Source organism: Capra hircus, chromosome 9 (genome assembly GCF_001704415.2).
Source record: "Capra hircus breed San Clemente chromosome 9, ASM170441v1, whole genome shotgun sequence".
NCBI lineage: Eukaryota > Metazoa > Chordata > Mammalia > Artiodactyla > Bovidae > Capra > Capra hircus.
The window spans coordinates 27,987,778-28,003,349 of NC_030816.1; the positions used below are offsets into that span (position 1 = coordinate 27,987,778).

The following is a 15,572-nucleotide window of genomic DNA, read 5'->3' on the forward strand; positions in this document are numbered from 1 at the left end:
AAGAACAGGGAAAGAATAAGATATATCTTATATATGTATGCCTCAGTCTCATTGTGGGTGATTTTTTGTTTTATCTTTTTGGTTTGTTTTGCTTTTACAAATGGAAGTCTGAGTAAAGGTTTATCTACAAAGCCTGAGGGCTCTTAACTATGGATGGTTCTGGAATAATTATTAGAAGGGTAACATCTGAATTAAGTGGAGATTAAAAGAAAAATTGAGATTCTAACCAAGAGTCAGGGACTTCCCTCTGTGGTTCAGTGGCTAAAAATCTGCCTGCCAATGCAGGGGACACAGGTTCAGTCCCTGGTGTGGGAAGATTCTGGAGCAAAGTCCTGGAGCAAAGCCTGTGTGCCACAACTACTGAGCCTGTGCTCTAGAGCCCATGCTCTGCAACAAGATAAGCCACCAGAACAAAGAGAGAAGAGTAGCCCCCACTCACTGCAACTAGAGAAAGCCCGAGTACAGCAATGAAGACCCAGCACAGCCAAATAAATAAATAAAATTTAAAAAGAAGCTAATCTGAAAAGGCTACATACCATGTGATTCCAGCTATATGTTCTGAAAAAGGCAAAACTCTGGAGATAGTAAAAAGATTCCTGGTTGGACTCCACAAACCCTGGGGTTTAGAGGCAATTCAGGACAAAGGGAAACTTCAAAGAAGGAGCTAATTTTAATAAAAACTAGTAAAAAAAAAATGTTTAAAGAGCCAGGAGGTAATTATACCTGCTTTCTCAAAATCTGACTAGAGATGGCATGCTGGGATCTGGGAGGGTGTGTTGGGTGTCCTAAATTAAAAAGTTAGGTGTTAGTGAAGCATAAATTGAGAGAAAACGCTGAAATAGTTGAGTAGGAGGGGATTGAATTTGAGTGATACTTGTAGACCATATCCAGAAGCCCGGCCTTTCTCCTAAGGGTACAGGGGAGCCACAGCGGATTCCATGCAAGCCACTGACTCCAGTCTCTGGATGTGATTTGCATTTGGGAAGATCTCCTGTATGTATTCTGTGTATTAGCAGGAATAACACTGTAACTAAGGCTAGTCAGAAACTTTTAATAGTCTACTGAAAAAAGATGTTGAAAGTCTGAATAACAACAATCATTTAAATGACAGCAGACAGGAATTAAAACAATAGGCTCGTCACATATTTAATCTCGTTTACCCCACAGCCACCCAGTGTTGGCACTGGTGTCAGCTTCTCCATTTTACAAGTAAGGTAAAGAAGGTTGAGAGGATAAGTACAAATAACTTGATCAACTTCACTCAGCACCCAGATCTGTTTGACTGCAGCGTTCTCTTCATTCCCTTGGACTAAGGTATTGGATGTTGATGCTGATCACGGTGATAACGGTGAATGTAAAGGCGTTTTCATTCATTCCTCATACATTCGAGACCTGAAAGCCAGCTTCAGCATTCAAAAAGCGGAAAAGACAAAACTGATGAAGGTGTCAGTGAGCAGCTAACAGAATATAAAACTTCCCTAATTGCAGAGTGACGACACCATTACCGCCCGTTGATCCGCACTCACACCAGACGCATGCCCTGCCGGGACTGTCCCTGCAGCGCCTCCAGGGATAGCAGGCCCCGCCCCGCCCCGCCCCCTGGCACCTCCTTGGATCACGTGGTCCGGCATGCGCGCAGCAGAGTCCCGCGCCGGAGCTTCCGGGTTGGCTGCGACTACGGCGGCGGCGCAGGGACGCCAGCTGCTGGCCGGGCGGAGCAGGGAGCCTGGGCGGGCCCGGCGCTGGCGTGCCCGCCAGGCAGCCAGGGGGGCGGGCGGCGATCCGGACCCTGCCGGGCGTCCAGATAGGTAGGTCCGCCACCAACCCTTTGTCGGTGGGCGCTGCACCCGTGCGCGTATCGACTCCTCTCCAGCCGCCGCTCCCCGGTCGGTCCCCAGGGGTCCAGGCTTGGAGGTGGGGGGCCTCCCTCGCGGCCGGCTCCCCGCTGGGTGGGCTCCGGGGAATCGCCAGCTAGGCGCCTTGCGCCGCGCGCGGTGGTCCGCCAGGCTGGGCAGTCTGTGCCGCCTTTCCAAAGTGAGGGCCAATGCGCCTTACGTTATTGTCCATTGCAGCCACCTCCAAATTTACATCGTACCTGTACGTTTTCTTCTCCCTTTCCATTTTTGTTTCACAGACAAAATGGCTCCTAATATGTGAAATCGAGGCACCGTAGTTTTCATTCTCGTGTTTGTGCAACTGTGGAAAGTTAGCGCAGTGAAGGACTTTAGAGATAGTAGATCCCAATTCCTTCATTTTACAGACCAGAAAACAGACCCCGAGAGGTCACGTGGACGTCGGAAGTTCACCCCAGCTGGATAATGGTACAATAGGAATAAGAACCCCAAAGTTTTTACATAATCTTTTAAAAGTGGTAAAAAAAAATAGCCAACAAAAGTGAATAGTTCCTTTGGGCTGGGATTAATCTTGCTAGAGAATGTCTCCCTTTTAAACATTACTTTCTCATTTCAGGCTTAATCCTTCTTGAGCTTCTAAAGAAAATGGCAGAAACATCATCAGAGCCTTCTGGGCAGCTGGTTGTACACTCAGACACACACAGTGACACTGTCCTGGCCAGTTTTGAGGATCAGAGAAAGAAAGGCTTTCTCTGTGACATTACTTTAATCGTGGAGAATGTGCATTTCCGGGCCCACAAAGCCTTGCTTGCTGCCAGTAGTGAATACTTCTCAATGATGTTTGCTGAAGAGGGGGAGATTGGCCAGTCCATTTATATGCTAGAAGGCATGGTTGCGGACACATTTGGTATCCTACTAGAATTTATCTACACTGGCTGTCTCCAGGCCAGTGAGAAAAGTACAGAACAGATCCTGGCTACGGCCCAGTTCTTAAAAGTCTATGACCTGGTAAAGGCGTACACGGACTTTCAAAATAATCATAGTTCCCCAAAGCCACCGACTTTGAACACAGCTGGTGCTCCAGTGGTGGTTATTTCTAATAAGAAAAGTGATCATCCAAAGCGAAAACGGGGAAGACCAAGGAAAGTCAACAGTTTACAGGAAGGAAAGTCAGAACTGGCAGCAGAGGAAGAAATACAACTGAGAGTGAACAATTCTGTTCAAAACAGACAGAACTTTGTGGTTAAAGAGGGAGACAGTGGTGTACTGAATGAACAGATTCCAGCAAAAGAACTGGAAGAATCTGAGCCGACTTGTGAGCCAGCTAGAGGGGAGGAGATGCCAGTTGAGAAAGATGAGAACTGTGATCCCAAGACCCAGGACTCTGGGCAGGACAGCCAGAGTCGGTGCAGCAAGCGGAGGATTCGGAGGTCTGTCAAACTGAAAGATTACAAACTTGTAGGGGATGAAGATGACCAGGGTTCAGCCAAGAGGGTCTGTGGACGGAGAAAGCGCCCCGGTGGGCCTGAGGCCCGTTGTAAAGACTGCGGCAAAGTTTTTAAGTACAATCACTTTTTAGCAATCCACCAGAGAAGCCACACAGGTAATTATGCTTTTGCAGCTTATTGGAATGTGTTTTGGAGAAGTAACAGTAATAACAGCTTTCATTTATTGTGCAACATCTATATGATGGGCATTGTAACAAAGTATGTGTTACTGCATTGAATTCTCCAGACTGTCTGGTGAAATACGAAACGTTATCCCAGTTGTACAGTTGAAGAGACTAGGTTGTAGAAAGCTTAAAGTACTTGCCCAGGGCATCCATGTAGTGACAGAGGTGGGATGTGAACACAAGGAACCTGATTCCAGAACCTCTCTTCTTACCTGAAGTTGTTGCTTCAAGGCTTGAATGTTCAAGAATCAAGCGCTAGCCAAAATTAACCTGCTTTATGATTCTTGAAGCTCTCTCATGTTGACCACAGTTGTGTTTTTGCTCGGATATGTCTGGACAGTTCTCTCACTCAGCCATCTGTCTATAAATGTTGTTTGCTTTTTGATCCCTCTAGCCCAAGGCTGCCCAATAGACCCTTTTGTGAGGATGGAAATGTTCTATATCTGTGCTGTTGTTTTTGGTGACCTCTCACTTTCATGCATTGGAGAAGGAAACGGCAACCCACTCCAGTGTTCTTGCCTGGAGAATCCCAGGGATGGGGGAGCCTGGTGGGCTGCCATCTATGGGGTCGCACAGAGTTGGACACGACTGAAGTGACTTAGCAGTAGCAGTAGCCCCAGGTGTATTTTGAGTGCTTGACATGTGGGGACTGTGACTAAGGATCTGAATATTTTAATAGCCACTATGTTGGACAGTGCAGCCCTAGGCAGAAATCCCTTCCTCCTTTGAGCTGTCTCTTAAGTACCTACCTCAGTCTGCTTTTGATCAGGCAGTAGTTATATACCCTTCAGCCTAGTTGTAAGCATTAAGTATAGAGTCTGGTACTTGAGACTTCTTGTCATCAAGCAACCTGCTGCCTTAAGACCCAGCAGCATCCAGCACTGTGGTTCTCAACCTGGCCCCACTGATGCCCCAAGGCGGGGGACAGGAGACCGAAGGTCGGGGCCAGAGGCCACACCCAACCCCTGCCTTCCTCACCCTCCCTGACGGGCAGGGGGAAAGACAGGCTAGGGTCCCCACGGACAGAACGACAGTCTCCCAGGGAGCTTCTAACACCACTAGGGCCTGGGTCCCAGCCCCAGAGCTTCTGGTTTTATTGAGCGGTGGTGTTTTTAAAAGCGCCCTGAAGATTTTAAGCACAAAAAGCCTGAGAACCCTGAAGCTGGTTCTTTGAGCAAAATAGACACTTAAGAAATATTTGCTTGTCTGTGTCAGAGGCTAAAGAGTTAAATAGTTCTATAAGATTTTAAGGAAAACAACCTGTAGGCTCTTCCCTTTCCCTCAAGGTGTCCTGCAGTTATACATTGAATCACTTTAGTGTGGGGCTCTTCTCCCATTTGAGTGGATACCAGTAGATCCATACAGTATGGAAACTCATCTTTTAGTTCCAGAAAAATTTCCTGAACGTAATCCTTGCTGTCTCTGGAACTCCTCCTATTTGGTTGTTGAATCTCCTGGACTCATCGTCTAACTTTATCTTTTCTCTCCTGTTTTCCATTACTTTTTGCTCTACTTTCTGGGACATTTCTACTTTATCTTTCAACTTTTATTTTTCTACTTTTTTTTTTGTACTTCTGGGAACTCTTCGAAATTCTTTGTTTGTTTTTAAGTAGAATCCTCTTTTTGTTTCACAGTATAACGTCTTGCTTCTATGAGCCTCTTAATAACTTTTACTTATTTGTTATTTTTAAATGTTTTCTTTACTCTGGGAAGTGTCTGTTTTCTGCAGGTTGCTTTTTCTCTTCTCTGTTTTGTTATCTATTTCTACTGTGTCTGGTGGTTTTTTTTTTTTTTTTTTTTTTTAACTCATTTAATTATATGCAAGAATGGTCTGCTCATAGCTACTTGCAGCTCTGCAGGTGTGGAGAGGGCCTGTAGACATCCTGGCTGATACCTGGCATCAGGTCCTCAGTTCTTCTACTGCAGGCCCTTTGTATTCCAGGAAAAGAAGCTCCAGCAACCACCTGGAGTCGTAGGCCTGGCTGCCAGTGTCCGGTGCAGGAGGAGGCAAAAGTTTTGGGGGTAGTCTCATCATCCCAGGTGTAAACTCTGACTTCTTGTCCCCATGGTAGTCCTATTCCACTGCTCTGGGTGACCTCTAACCCAGAGACCTCTAGTCTGGAGATCCTTTGTCTGATTTACGCTCTTCAAGAACAGTCTCCATCTTCCACTGGGGAGAAGGCCAGTCTCCTGGTTGCATGGAGACTGGATCTGTGTGTGGGGGTGGGGGTGGGGGTTGGGGGACCTAACTCCCTTTGAAACAGACTGTCATTTATTTCTTCCTCACCCCCATTTTCAGAGATAACAGATGCCACCAGCTCCTGACCTCGCGAAGGCTGTCTTCAGTTAGGTTGTGTATCCGTGCTCCTCGCCACTGGTGTCACACTTGTCTGCTCCCACTTGCAAAATGTTATTGCTGATGTTGTCTCTCTTGCTAATTGTGATTTTCATTTGGGAGGGAACAAAGAGATGTGCAGATTCTTGCTCACACCATGTTTCTGGGGCTCTTCTTCCAGGGGAGCGACCTTTCAAATGTAATGAGTGTGGAAAAGGCTTTGCCCAGAAGCACTCCCTGCAGGTCCACACCCGGATGCACACAGGCGAGCGGCCATACACCTGCACGGTGTGCAGCAAGGCTCTCACCACCAAGCACTCGCTGCTGGAGCACATGAGCCTGCACTCAGGTACGGGCCTGCGCTCGGGAGCCTGGTGCCACTGGGTGCTTGCTCCCGGGGTGGGCATTATCATGCTCTAAATGGCCTTTTCTCAGTCTCGGGCCATTCCCCATGTGGGTTCATTTAAAGACAGAATTGTGTATCTCTCAGAGTGGTGGCTCAGAGGTTAAAGCGTCTGCCTGCAATGCGGGAGACCTGGGTTCGATCCCTGGGTCGGGAAGATCCCCTGGAGAAGGAAATGGCAACCCACTCCAGTATTCTTGCCTGGAGAATCCCATGGACGGAGGAGCCTGGTGGACTGAGGCCATGGGGTCGCAAAGAGTCGGACACAACTGAGCAACTTAACTTTCACTTTCAGAGTGTAGTTTAGAGTTCTGCCCAGCCTTGAGCCTTAAACTAGCATTTATAAACTGGCTGCTGAAAGTTGAGTGTATAATCAGAATGTGTTTAAACACCAGACTTCAGAATTATTTTACTTTGGACAGTGTTGGGGGGAACTTGAATTCTTTAGCACTGCCCTAGTCTCTACCACTCCCTATTGCCTTACGTGCCTTCGCACATTGATGACTCTGAAGACATTTGGGTTTGTAGACAAGTCACTTGTGTTACTTGTAGAAAATGGGGACCTGGGCCCACTGTGATCCTTAATTACTTTATTAGTGAGCATTCTAGTTCTTTATAGTTTTTTGCGTGTTTTGTTTTTTATTTGGCAGGACAGAAGTCTTTTACCTGTGATCAGTGTGGAAAATATTTCAGCCAGAAAAGACAACTAAAGAGCCATTACCGAGTTCATACAGGTACAATAAAGTGAGAGAAAATTTGGGTTGGTGGGGGAGAAACGCAAATACAAATTGTTTCTGAATCAATAGGTTCATGTTGTAAAAGATAAGTGAGTTTTTAGGGAAGCAGTCTAAATTCGGTGTCCTTGGGTTACTCTTACCACCTTGCAATTTATATTGAATTTTTATACTACAGTTTCTGTGCCACACACAGAAACGCTACAGAATTGGTACCATTCAGGGCGCCACTTGGCTAAGAGGGCGCCAGTTGATTGGTTGTTAGTTGTGTCTGGACAGAGGTGTCACCACCCCATAGCCGTCAGTCCAGGCTTTCTCCAGCCTGGCCCTACCCATTGGCCTTTTCTTTCTTTCCTGCCAACTGATGAAAAATGAAGAGGAGATTGGGAGCATCATTTGAGATCAGTTGACCACAGTCGCACCAGTGCTTTGAGGGAAAAAGGGGATTTACACTTAGGGAGATGGGAAGGATCCCACCTTTGTTTGGGAAGCAGTGAATTGAGATGCATAGGAAAATATTAACTGTTACCAAAATTAATTTTAAAATTGTTGTTGTATTAAAGTACCATATTTAAAGTGATTATTTTTCAGGGAAGTGCTTTAACACAAATGACTGAAGAAATGCAGGGACAGCATATATGCACTGACACTTTTTTTATTGTTGCGACAAGGCCACTCATTACCGGAATGCAACGACTGCCACCGCAAATTCATGGATGTGTCTCAGCTAAAGAAACATCTGCGAACACACACGGGTAAAAGTCCATCTCACCCTTTCTTTCTAGTGTATTTCGTGTTTTCAGGAGAGCAAGAACTGAAATATTCAGAATCCCTTCCTCACGCTGTGCATATTGTGGATTGTGTGGGAACTTTATAAGTAGACTACTTTGAAAGCCCACTATCCTATGTCACACTATCCTGTGGGGAAATCACATCTGTGTAGGTTAGCAAGATGAAACGTACTTACTGAGCACTATTCATAAGTGAAACCTCACTTCATACTGCAGAAAATTGAGTTGGCCGAAAAAGTCCATTTGGGTTTTTCTGTAAGTTACCCAATGGTGGACTATACAGGAGCAAATGTTTCCTCCACAGAATTGCTCACCTCCTTGCTTCGGTGTTTACATGTTTGAGGGAAAGAACCACACCTTACTCTTATTCTGTGTCCTTGACACTTAGGACACAGTGCTCAGGTACACAGTAGGTGCTTGCTAAGTGCTGCATTTAGTCACTCACACTTATTGAGGGTTCAAGTGGTATTGCCTTTGTTCTTTTTTATATTGTGAAACTGTAGGGGTGGTTTTTGCTTTTTGTTTTATCTAGAATAAAACAAACGTTTTCCTATTTTTTTAGGTGAGAAGCCATTTACATGTGAAATCTGTGGCAAATCTTTCACGGCAAAGAGTTCTCTTCAGACCCACATCAGGATCCATCGGTAAAGTTTCCCTCATACTTTTCTCCCGTGGAGTTCTCATCCAGCCCTGGCATTCAGCAGGGTGACATCCATTACCGATATAGTGTGTGTGTTAGTCACTCGGTCATGTCTGACTCTTTGTGACCTCCCAAGGCCTATAGACCACCAGGCTCCTCTGTCCATGGGATTCTCCAGGCAAGAATACTGGAGTGGGTTGCCATTTCCTTCTCCAGGGGATCTTCCTGACCCAAGGATTGAACGTGGGTCTCCTGCATTGCAGGCTGGTTCTTTACCATCTGAGCTATAGGGAAGTCCCAGCCTGTGTAGTGCTTTCCCCAAAATTATTACTCTAGGAGAAATTCCTGGGCAGCTTATTATTTTGCTTTAAGAAATTCCTCATGCAGGCAAAATTAGGAAAACTGATTCTGACCAGCAAAAGTTTGAGTTATTGATGTCATTTGTTGAATTTTGATTTTGGCCTTGGGGGATGATCCAAAACGTAAATCTTCAATCAAAGCTAAATTTAAAAATATATATATATATATATATATATATATATTTATTTATTTTTGGCTGTGTTGGATCTTTGTTGCTGTGTGAAGGCTTTTCTCTAGTTTTGGCAAGCAGGAGCTACTCTCTAGCAGCAGGGATTTGGTTGCTCTGAGGCTTGTGGGATCTTCACGGACCAGGGATTGAACCCACGTTCCCTGCATTGCAAGGCGAATTGTTAACCACTGGACCACCAAGGAAGCCCCTAAAACTAAATTAAATTTAACTTAATATTTTCTGAATAAATTTTTTTGTTCACATAACTTGTTTCCAGAATTGATTTAGTAGTTCCTCTAACACAAATATTTAGGGGCTGCTCATATTTTTAATTGGAGAAGGCAATGGCACCCCACTCCAGTACTCTTGCCTAGAAAATCCCATGGACAGAGGAGCCTGGTAGGCTGTAGTAAGTCGGGCACGACTGAGCGACTTCACTTTCACTTTTCACTTTCATGCATTGGAGAAGGCCATGGTAACCCACTCCAGTGTTCTTGCCTGAATCCCAGTGACGGGGAGCCTGGTGGGCTGCCATCTATGGGGTCGCACAGAGTCAGACATGACTGAAGCGACTTAGCAGCAGCATATTTTTAATGTTGAAATCAATCATATATATACTTGCTTGGCATCTAGAATCTAAAAATTGGCTGTGAGAACTAAAAACAAAAAAAGAACTTTGGTGACATGTATTAATATTTACCTTCTTATCTGAAGTACGCACTATGACCATAAAATTTTATCACATCTGACTCAGCCCCGCAGCCCCATCCTTAGACATCCTTCCCCTCCCCCATTTTTTTTTCCTTAAGACTAGAAACTGAAGCCCTTGGCAGGTGTGATACTTGCTCCAAGTCTTTAAGTTAGCAAGAGAACCAATGACTTAAGTCTCCAAGTCAGGTTAATTTTCCTCTCCTCTGGACTGCTTCTCCCTAAATAGTCAGGAAGTAGTGAAGTCTGTTTTAAAAATAAAATGTACATTTTCTTGCAGAGGAGAAAAGCCATATTCCTGTGCCGTGTGTGGCAAATCCTTCTCTGACTCGAGTGCCAAGAGGAGACACTGCATTCTACACACCGGCAAAAAGCCTTTCACCTGCCCTGAGTGTAACTTACAGTTTGCTCGGTTAGACAACTTAAAGGCTCACTTGAAAATCCACAGCAAAGAGAAACATCCGTCTGATGCCAGCAGTATTTCTGGCAATAATAATGCTGAAGAGGTCAGGAATATTCTTCAGCTACAGCCCTATCAACTCTCTGCCTCCGGAGAGCAGGAAATTCAGCTTCTCGTAACCGATTCCGTACATAACATCAATTTCATGCCAGGTCCTAGCCAAGGAATCAGCATCGTCACTGCAGAGAGTTCCCCGAACATGACGGCAGACCAGACTGCAAACCTCACCCTGCTCACACAGCAGCCAGAGCAACTGCAGAACTTAATTCTTTCAGCTCAACAGGAGCAAACAGAACACATCCAGAGCCTCAATATGATTGAAAGCCAGATGGAGCCCTCACAGACCGAGCCAGTGCACGTCATCACACTCTCCAAGGAGACTTTGGAACATCTGCACGCCCATCAGGAGCAAACAGGGGAGCTCCATTTAGCGAGCGCTTCAGATCCGGCTCAGCACCTGCAGCTGACGCAGGAGCCGGCTCCGCCGCCAGCCACCCACCATGTGCCCCAGCCCACGTCGCTGAGCCAGGAGCAGAGCTGACCTGTTCACAGGCTCGGCTGCTCCGTTGGTCTCTTCTCCGTCAGCCCACTGTGACCAGCCTGTGTGCTTGAAGTTAGGCTTTCTGCCATGCTCACTTATGGATTCTTACAGAGAAGCAGTAGCTTGCTAAGCTAGCCGATAGCTTAATGCTTTCCATCCGAGGAGCAGGATGTGTGTATCATGTTTTATATCTAATGTTGTTTTGGACTTAACATTTCAGTATTGACGAGTGGTTTTCATTTACTACATCTCTTAAAGACTTGGGTAACTTTTCTTTGAGGGCGTTGTGTTAGACTTTTTCTAAGTGAGTATTAACTATTCACAGCCATAGATAACCGTCTTGCTGATCTTTCTAGTTATATTTGATTTTTTAGAACAAATGAAATCATATGTTGAATTGGGTAAAATGGTTGGTTCCCCGTCCTTATTTGTCTTAGGCAACACAGTTGCTACTACAAGTTGGGGCTGAATGTAACAGATTATGACTTTGGGGACTCTGTCCTTTTAATAACTTCCAATCCCCTAAGATAGAGTAACTTCTCAAAATTTAATCTTTGCATGTACAGTGGGCTCATCATATCATGTTTAAGATAGATTCAAAGACATAGAAACTAAGTGTCTATTTTAACTTGAAATTTACAAAGGAGGAAAGCCAAAAGGATAGGATCGTTTTTTAAATTCTGAATTCAGCTTTTCTGAAAAGCATAGATTGACATGGTTTTTAAAAGCAGGTTGTTGGAAATTTAAAAGTGTAATTAAGGTGTGAAATTGGACAAGATGTTCACCCCAAATTCTGAACTTTTTGTCAGCATTGATATTAATCTCTATGATGAAGATAAATTCTTTCTTAATTAGCCTGGAGTGTAAAATTCAGTGTAATTTGTGTTAAATATACTGGATTCTAATTGATCTCTAAAAATGTTGATCTGTGTATTGTGTCTGGTAAGTTTTTTGATAGGAACTTATTATAACCTATTTTTATCACAAAGTAGGTTAAATCTCACAAAATAGACACACAATTTTTTAAAGTAAATTCTCCTAATTTTAAAAATACTTTTGAGCCTCAGCGTCTTAGTAAGCCAGCATTGTCTATAATAGTGTGATTTCAAATAATCGTCAGAAGGTTAAATTATGTTTTTGTCAAGTTTTCCAGCCCAGCCTATTTTATTGAGTACTTTGACCACTTTCTCTCAAGTAAACTGATAGCAGGTTATTGAGAAAAGAAGGTGGGCACGGAGGAGCCTGGTGGGCTGCTGTCTGTGGGGTCACACAGAGTCAGACAGGACTGAAGCGACTTAGCAGCAGCAGCAGCAGTAGTGTATGTTAATTAACAGTGTTGATTGAGAGCAGCAGTAATCGCCACTAAAATTAACAGGATCTTCACATCAGTCACTTCTTTGGTTTAGAGATCTTTGATTTCCACCCGAGTCAAATAAGTTTTTGGAAAAAATTTAGAATTGTTCAGGTTGAGAGAAGATGAAAGTATTTTTCTAACATGTCTACCAAACTATAGTTGTTTTATTGTATGTAATTCAAAAAATTCTTCAATGATTTATCTTATATGTATCAGCCAAATTATGCTAAATCAGGCCTGACTGGAGACAATTTTTATAAATACAGTTATGTCCTAAATATCATTTCAGATTCTTGACTTAGTCATTTAAACTATTTACCTTAACCTTATTGTTAAAATGCATTGTCTTTACCAGCTTTTCAAAGCCTACTGGCCCACATCTTTTTTTCCTGGAGATATGTGATATTAAAGCAGATAAATGTTTAACTACTCATTCTGGGTAGCTGGATAATTATTAATTATTCAGGAAGTATGATCATGATCATATGACTATTTCAAAGTGAAGTTTAACTAGCTTTATGACAGTCTGCCTGTACTCTAAGAGAAACGTAGTGTGAGCCACATGTATAATTTAAAATTTTCTAGTAGCCACATTAAAAACATGAAAGATGAGATTAATTTTAATAAAATCGCTTATTTAATCTTAACATGTGCCAAGCTTTGCAGCATGTAAATATGAAATATTAAAATGTAATCATACTTGACAAATTCTTTTTTTCATACTATGTCTTCAAAATCTGGTGTGTATTTTATATGGGGACTGCACACTCAGTTTGGATGCTAATGTTCATGACACTTTTTTTAGGGTTCATACAGTTTACAGTTGAAAACCTAGGTTTACATACCTAGGTTACAGATACAGGTTTTTCCCCAATAACTGAAACAAGTGTGTTTTAAAATTTGTATTAGAATTAATTAAAAATAAAACCTAGTTCCTCAGTCACAGTAGCTGCATTGTGAGCGCTTGGTAGCCACATGTTAGCTCGTGGCTCCTGGAGCACATGTTACCCGTCTCTAGCATGAGAGCTGGGCTCAGCAATAAAAATCTCTTTTGGAAGATTCTGGGTTATTTGACCAGCTGTCAAAGGGAAGTGAGAAAAGGAAAGCTTTATAAATCAAGTCTCTCTTCTATGTCCTAAATACACATTCTGTCCCTTTGAATTAAATCCTTAATTTTAAGGTTTCATTGTTTGCTTTATTTTGTCAGCCCAGGTGTGGGCACACAGGATCTTAGTTCCCCAATCAGGGGAACTATAGAACTATAGCAGAAAATTATGCTTCCAGACTGCTGAAACGACCTTACCACTTTTGCAGATGAAATCTTTGGTTTTCTCTCAGTAGAAGGCTAGCCTTGGGAAGACTTGAGCTCTTGCCATCAAAATGAGCTGTCCTTGAGCTTGGCCTGTGTGTTTCTTGAAACTCCTCTTTCTGTCTCTCATCTATGTATTTTTCTGCATCTGGTTCTTGTGCTGTGAATGTGAGCAACTGGTCACATGATGCTGAGGGATATGAGAGTCTCATTATAGATGCTTACACCTAGGTTTTCATAAGCTGGAGTAATAACAATATCTGCCTTGTTGAATCTTTACTGTAGGCCTTGAGCAAAGCCAGGTGTTTCAGGTCTATATCTTACGACCTCTGAAACCTTTTCTATAACAGGGTGCACAGAAGGTCTCATATGGTACCCTTCAGTTAGAGGACTCCAGGCATCTCCGGCCATGATTGGCATATTAGTTTGCTAGGTAGGGCTGCTATAACAAATACCACAAACTGAGTGGCCTAAATGACAAATTTATTTTCTCACAGTTCCGGAGGCTGCAAGTCTAGTATGAAGGTGTTGGACTGGTGAGGACTGGTGTCTTCTGAGGCCTCCTTGCCATCTTTTCCTCCTTGTGTCTTCACATGCTCTTCCTCTCCGTGTTTTTATCCTAATCTCCTTATAAGGACACTACTCATATCGGATTACGGCTTACCCTGGTGACCACATTTTACCCTGGTTACTGCATTAAAGGCAGTATCTCCAAATAGTCATATTTTGATGTATGGGCGTTAGTAATACCTGGCATCTGGAGTGAGAAGGGGAGTAGTGTCGGACACACCCATAACCCATTTGAAGCACAATCTTATTTTACTTAATTGTCATGACATTTCTATATTATTACGCCTATTTTACAGATGAGAACACTGAGGCACCGACAGATGACACCCATTGCCCAAGGTCACACAGTAAGTGGCAGAACTGGAACTGGGGCACAGGGCTGGCTATTCGTACCAGATGGGTTTAATACCATCAGCCTTTGAAACATTAAGCTGGGTTTCTCTTTGCATATGATCTGCTTCATGTAGTAGAACTTTATTGACTAGAGGATCTGTTTATGAAATTTTAGCATCCAATCAAAAGCTTTTTCATAAAACAGTAATAGTAAGTTAGTCTCTCTCCTACAGAATGCAGTAACGACCATATTAATAATACTCATGTTAGTATTTTACTACTGTTAAGCTTCAAATCTTAATTGCAGTTTGCCAATTGAATAGAAGTTTCTACTAAAGTGAAAATTAACTAATATGAACTTCTGTAAGTGGGCCCTTTTTTCAAACTTCTGACTGAGGCTATTTTGTATTTAAGGCAGATTTGCTTATTTTTGCTAACCTTATAAGTATTAAGGTAAGTGTTCATCCTTAGTTTCCAAACTAAAATAAGCTTAAGTTCTCAGGAATTTAAAGAAAATACTTTGTCCTGCTTTTGTAAAGAGTAGATCTGGAGGACTTACCCGCTCCTCCCCCACCACCAAAATAAATTCCCTTTGCCTTTTGTAAATAGCAGGTATAACGGAATGACCTCTAAAAGAAGCTGGAATGTCACTGCGATAGTTTATCTTGCTTTCAAATTCTTTACACTTAGTTAAACAACAAACACATGAGTTGACTAGAATATGTATACATATCATCATTGTCACTGGAAATGTACCACACTAGGAGAGCTTTGGAGAAGGCAGTGGCACCCCACTCCAGTACTCTTGCCTGGAAAATCCCAGGGATGGAGGAGCCTGGTAGGCTGCAGTCCATGGGGTGGCTAAGAGTTGGACACAACTGAGTGACTTCACTTTCACGCACTGGAGAAGGAAATGGCACCCCACTCCAGTGTTCTTGCCTGGAGAATCCCAGGGACGGGAGAGCCTGGAGGGCTGCCGTCTATGGAGTCACACAGAGTCGGACACGACTGAAGCGACTTAGCAGCAGGAGAGCTTTTGGGCTTCCCTGGTGGCTCAGACAGTAAAGAATCTGCCTGCAATGCAGGAGACCTGGGTTCAATCCCTGGGTGGGAAGATCTCCTGGACAAGGGAATGGCTACCTACTCTAGTATTCTTGCCTGGAGAATTCCATGGACAGAGAAGCCTGTCCAAGAGTTGGACATGACTGAGTGACTAACACTTTCACTACTTTAAGAAGAGCTTTTCAAGCATAGCACCTTGCTAAATGCATGAATAAAACTCAGCAGTGGCCACAGCACTGGGAAAGGTCAGTTTTCATTCCAATCCCAAAGAAAGGCAA

The 15,572-nt window shown here is 43.5% G+C and overlaps 1 protein-coding gene across 4 annotated transcripts; it reads left to right on the forward strand.

Annotated features, from left to right (window-relative positions):
- Window positions 1,676–13,199, forward strand: ZBTB24 (zinc finger and BTB domain containing 24). Of its 4 annotated transcripts, none has more exons than XR_001918531.1 (7): window positions 1,676–1,808; window positions 2,470–3,456; window positions 6,042–6,209; window positions 6,914–6,997; window positions 7,589–7,752; window positions 8,351–8,432; window positions 9,946–10,529. XR_001918531.1 is itself a non-coding variant. In XM_018053079.1 (7 exons), the coding sequence occupies exons 2-7, from the start codon at window positions 2,499–2,501 to the stop codon at window positions 10,664–10,666; spliced, it is 2,097 nt and encodes a 698-aa protein (XP_017908568.1). In that variant the 5' UTR covers window positions 1,676–1,808; window positions 2,470–2,498; the 3' UTR covers window positions 10,667–13,199. The 4 variants fall into 4 exon arrangements, 1 of the variants encoding a protein (XP_017908568.1); XM_018053079.1 differs by having other exon boundaries at window positions 7,669–7,752; window positions 9,946–13,199; XR_001918532.1 differs by lacking the exons at window positions 8,351–8,432; window positions 9,946–10,529 and having other exon boundaries at window positions 6,919–6,997; window positions 7,669–7,751.

Coding starts and splice junctions, on each gene's coding strand:
- ZBTB24 (XM_018053079.1), top strand. CDS start 2,499: ATGGCAGAAACATCATCAGAGCCTTCTGGGCAGCTGGTTGTACACTCA. Junction 7,753..8,350: donor ACATCTGCGAACACACACGG/GTAAAAGTCCAT, acceptor CTATTTTTTTAG/GTGAGAAGCCATTTACATGT. Junction 8,433..9,945: donor ACCCACATCAGGATCCATCG/GTAAAGTTTCCC, acceptor ATTTTCTTGCAG/AGGAGAAAAGCCATATTCCT.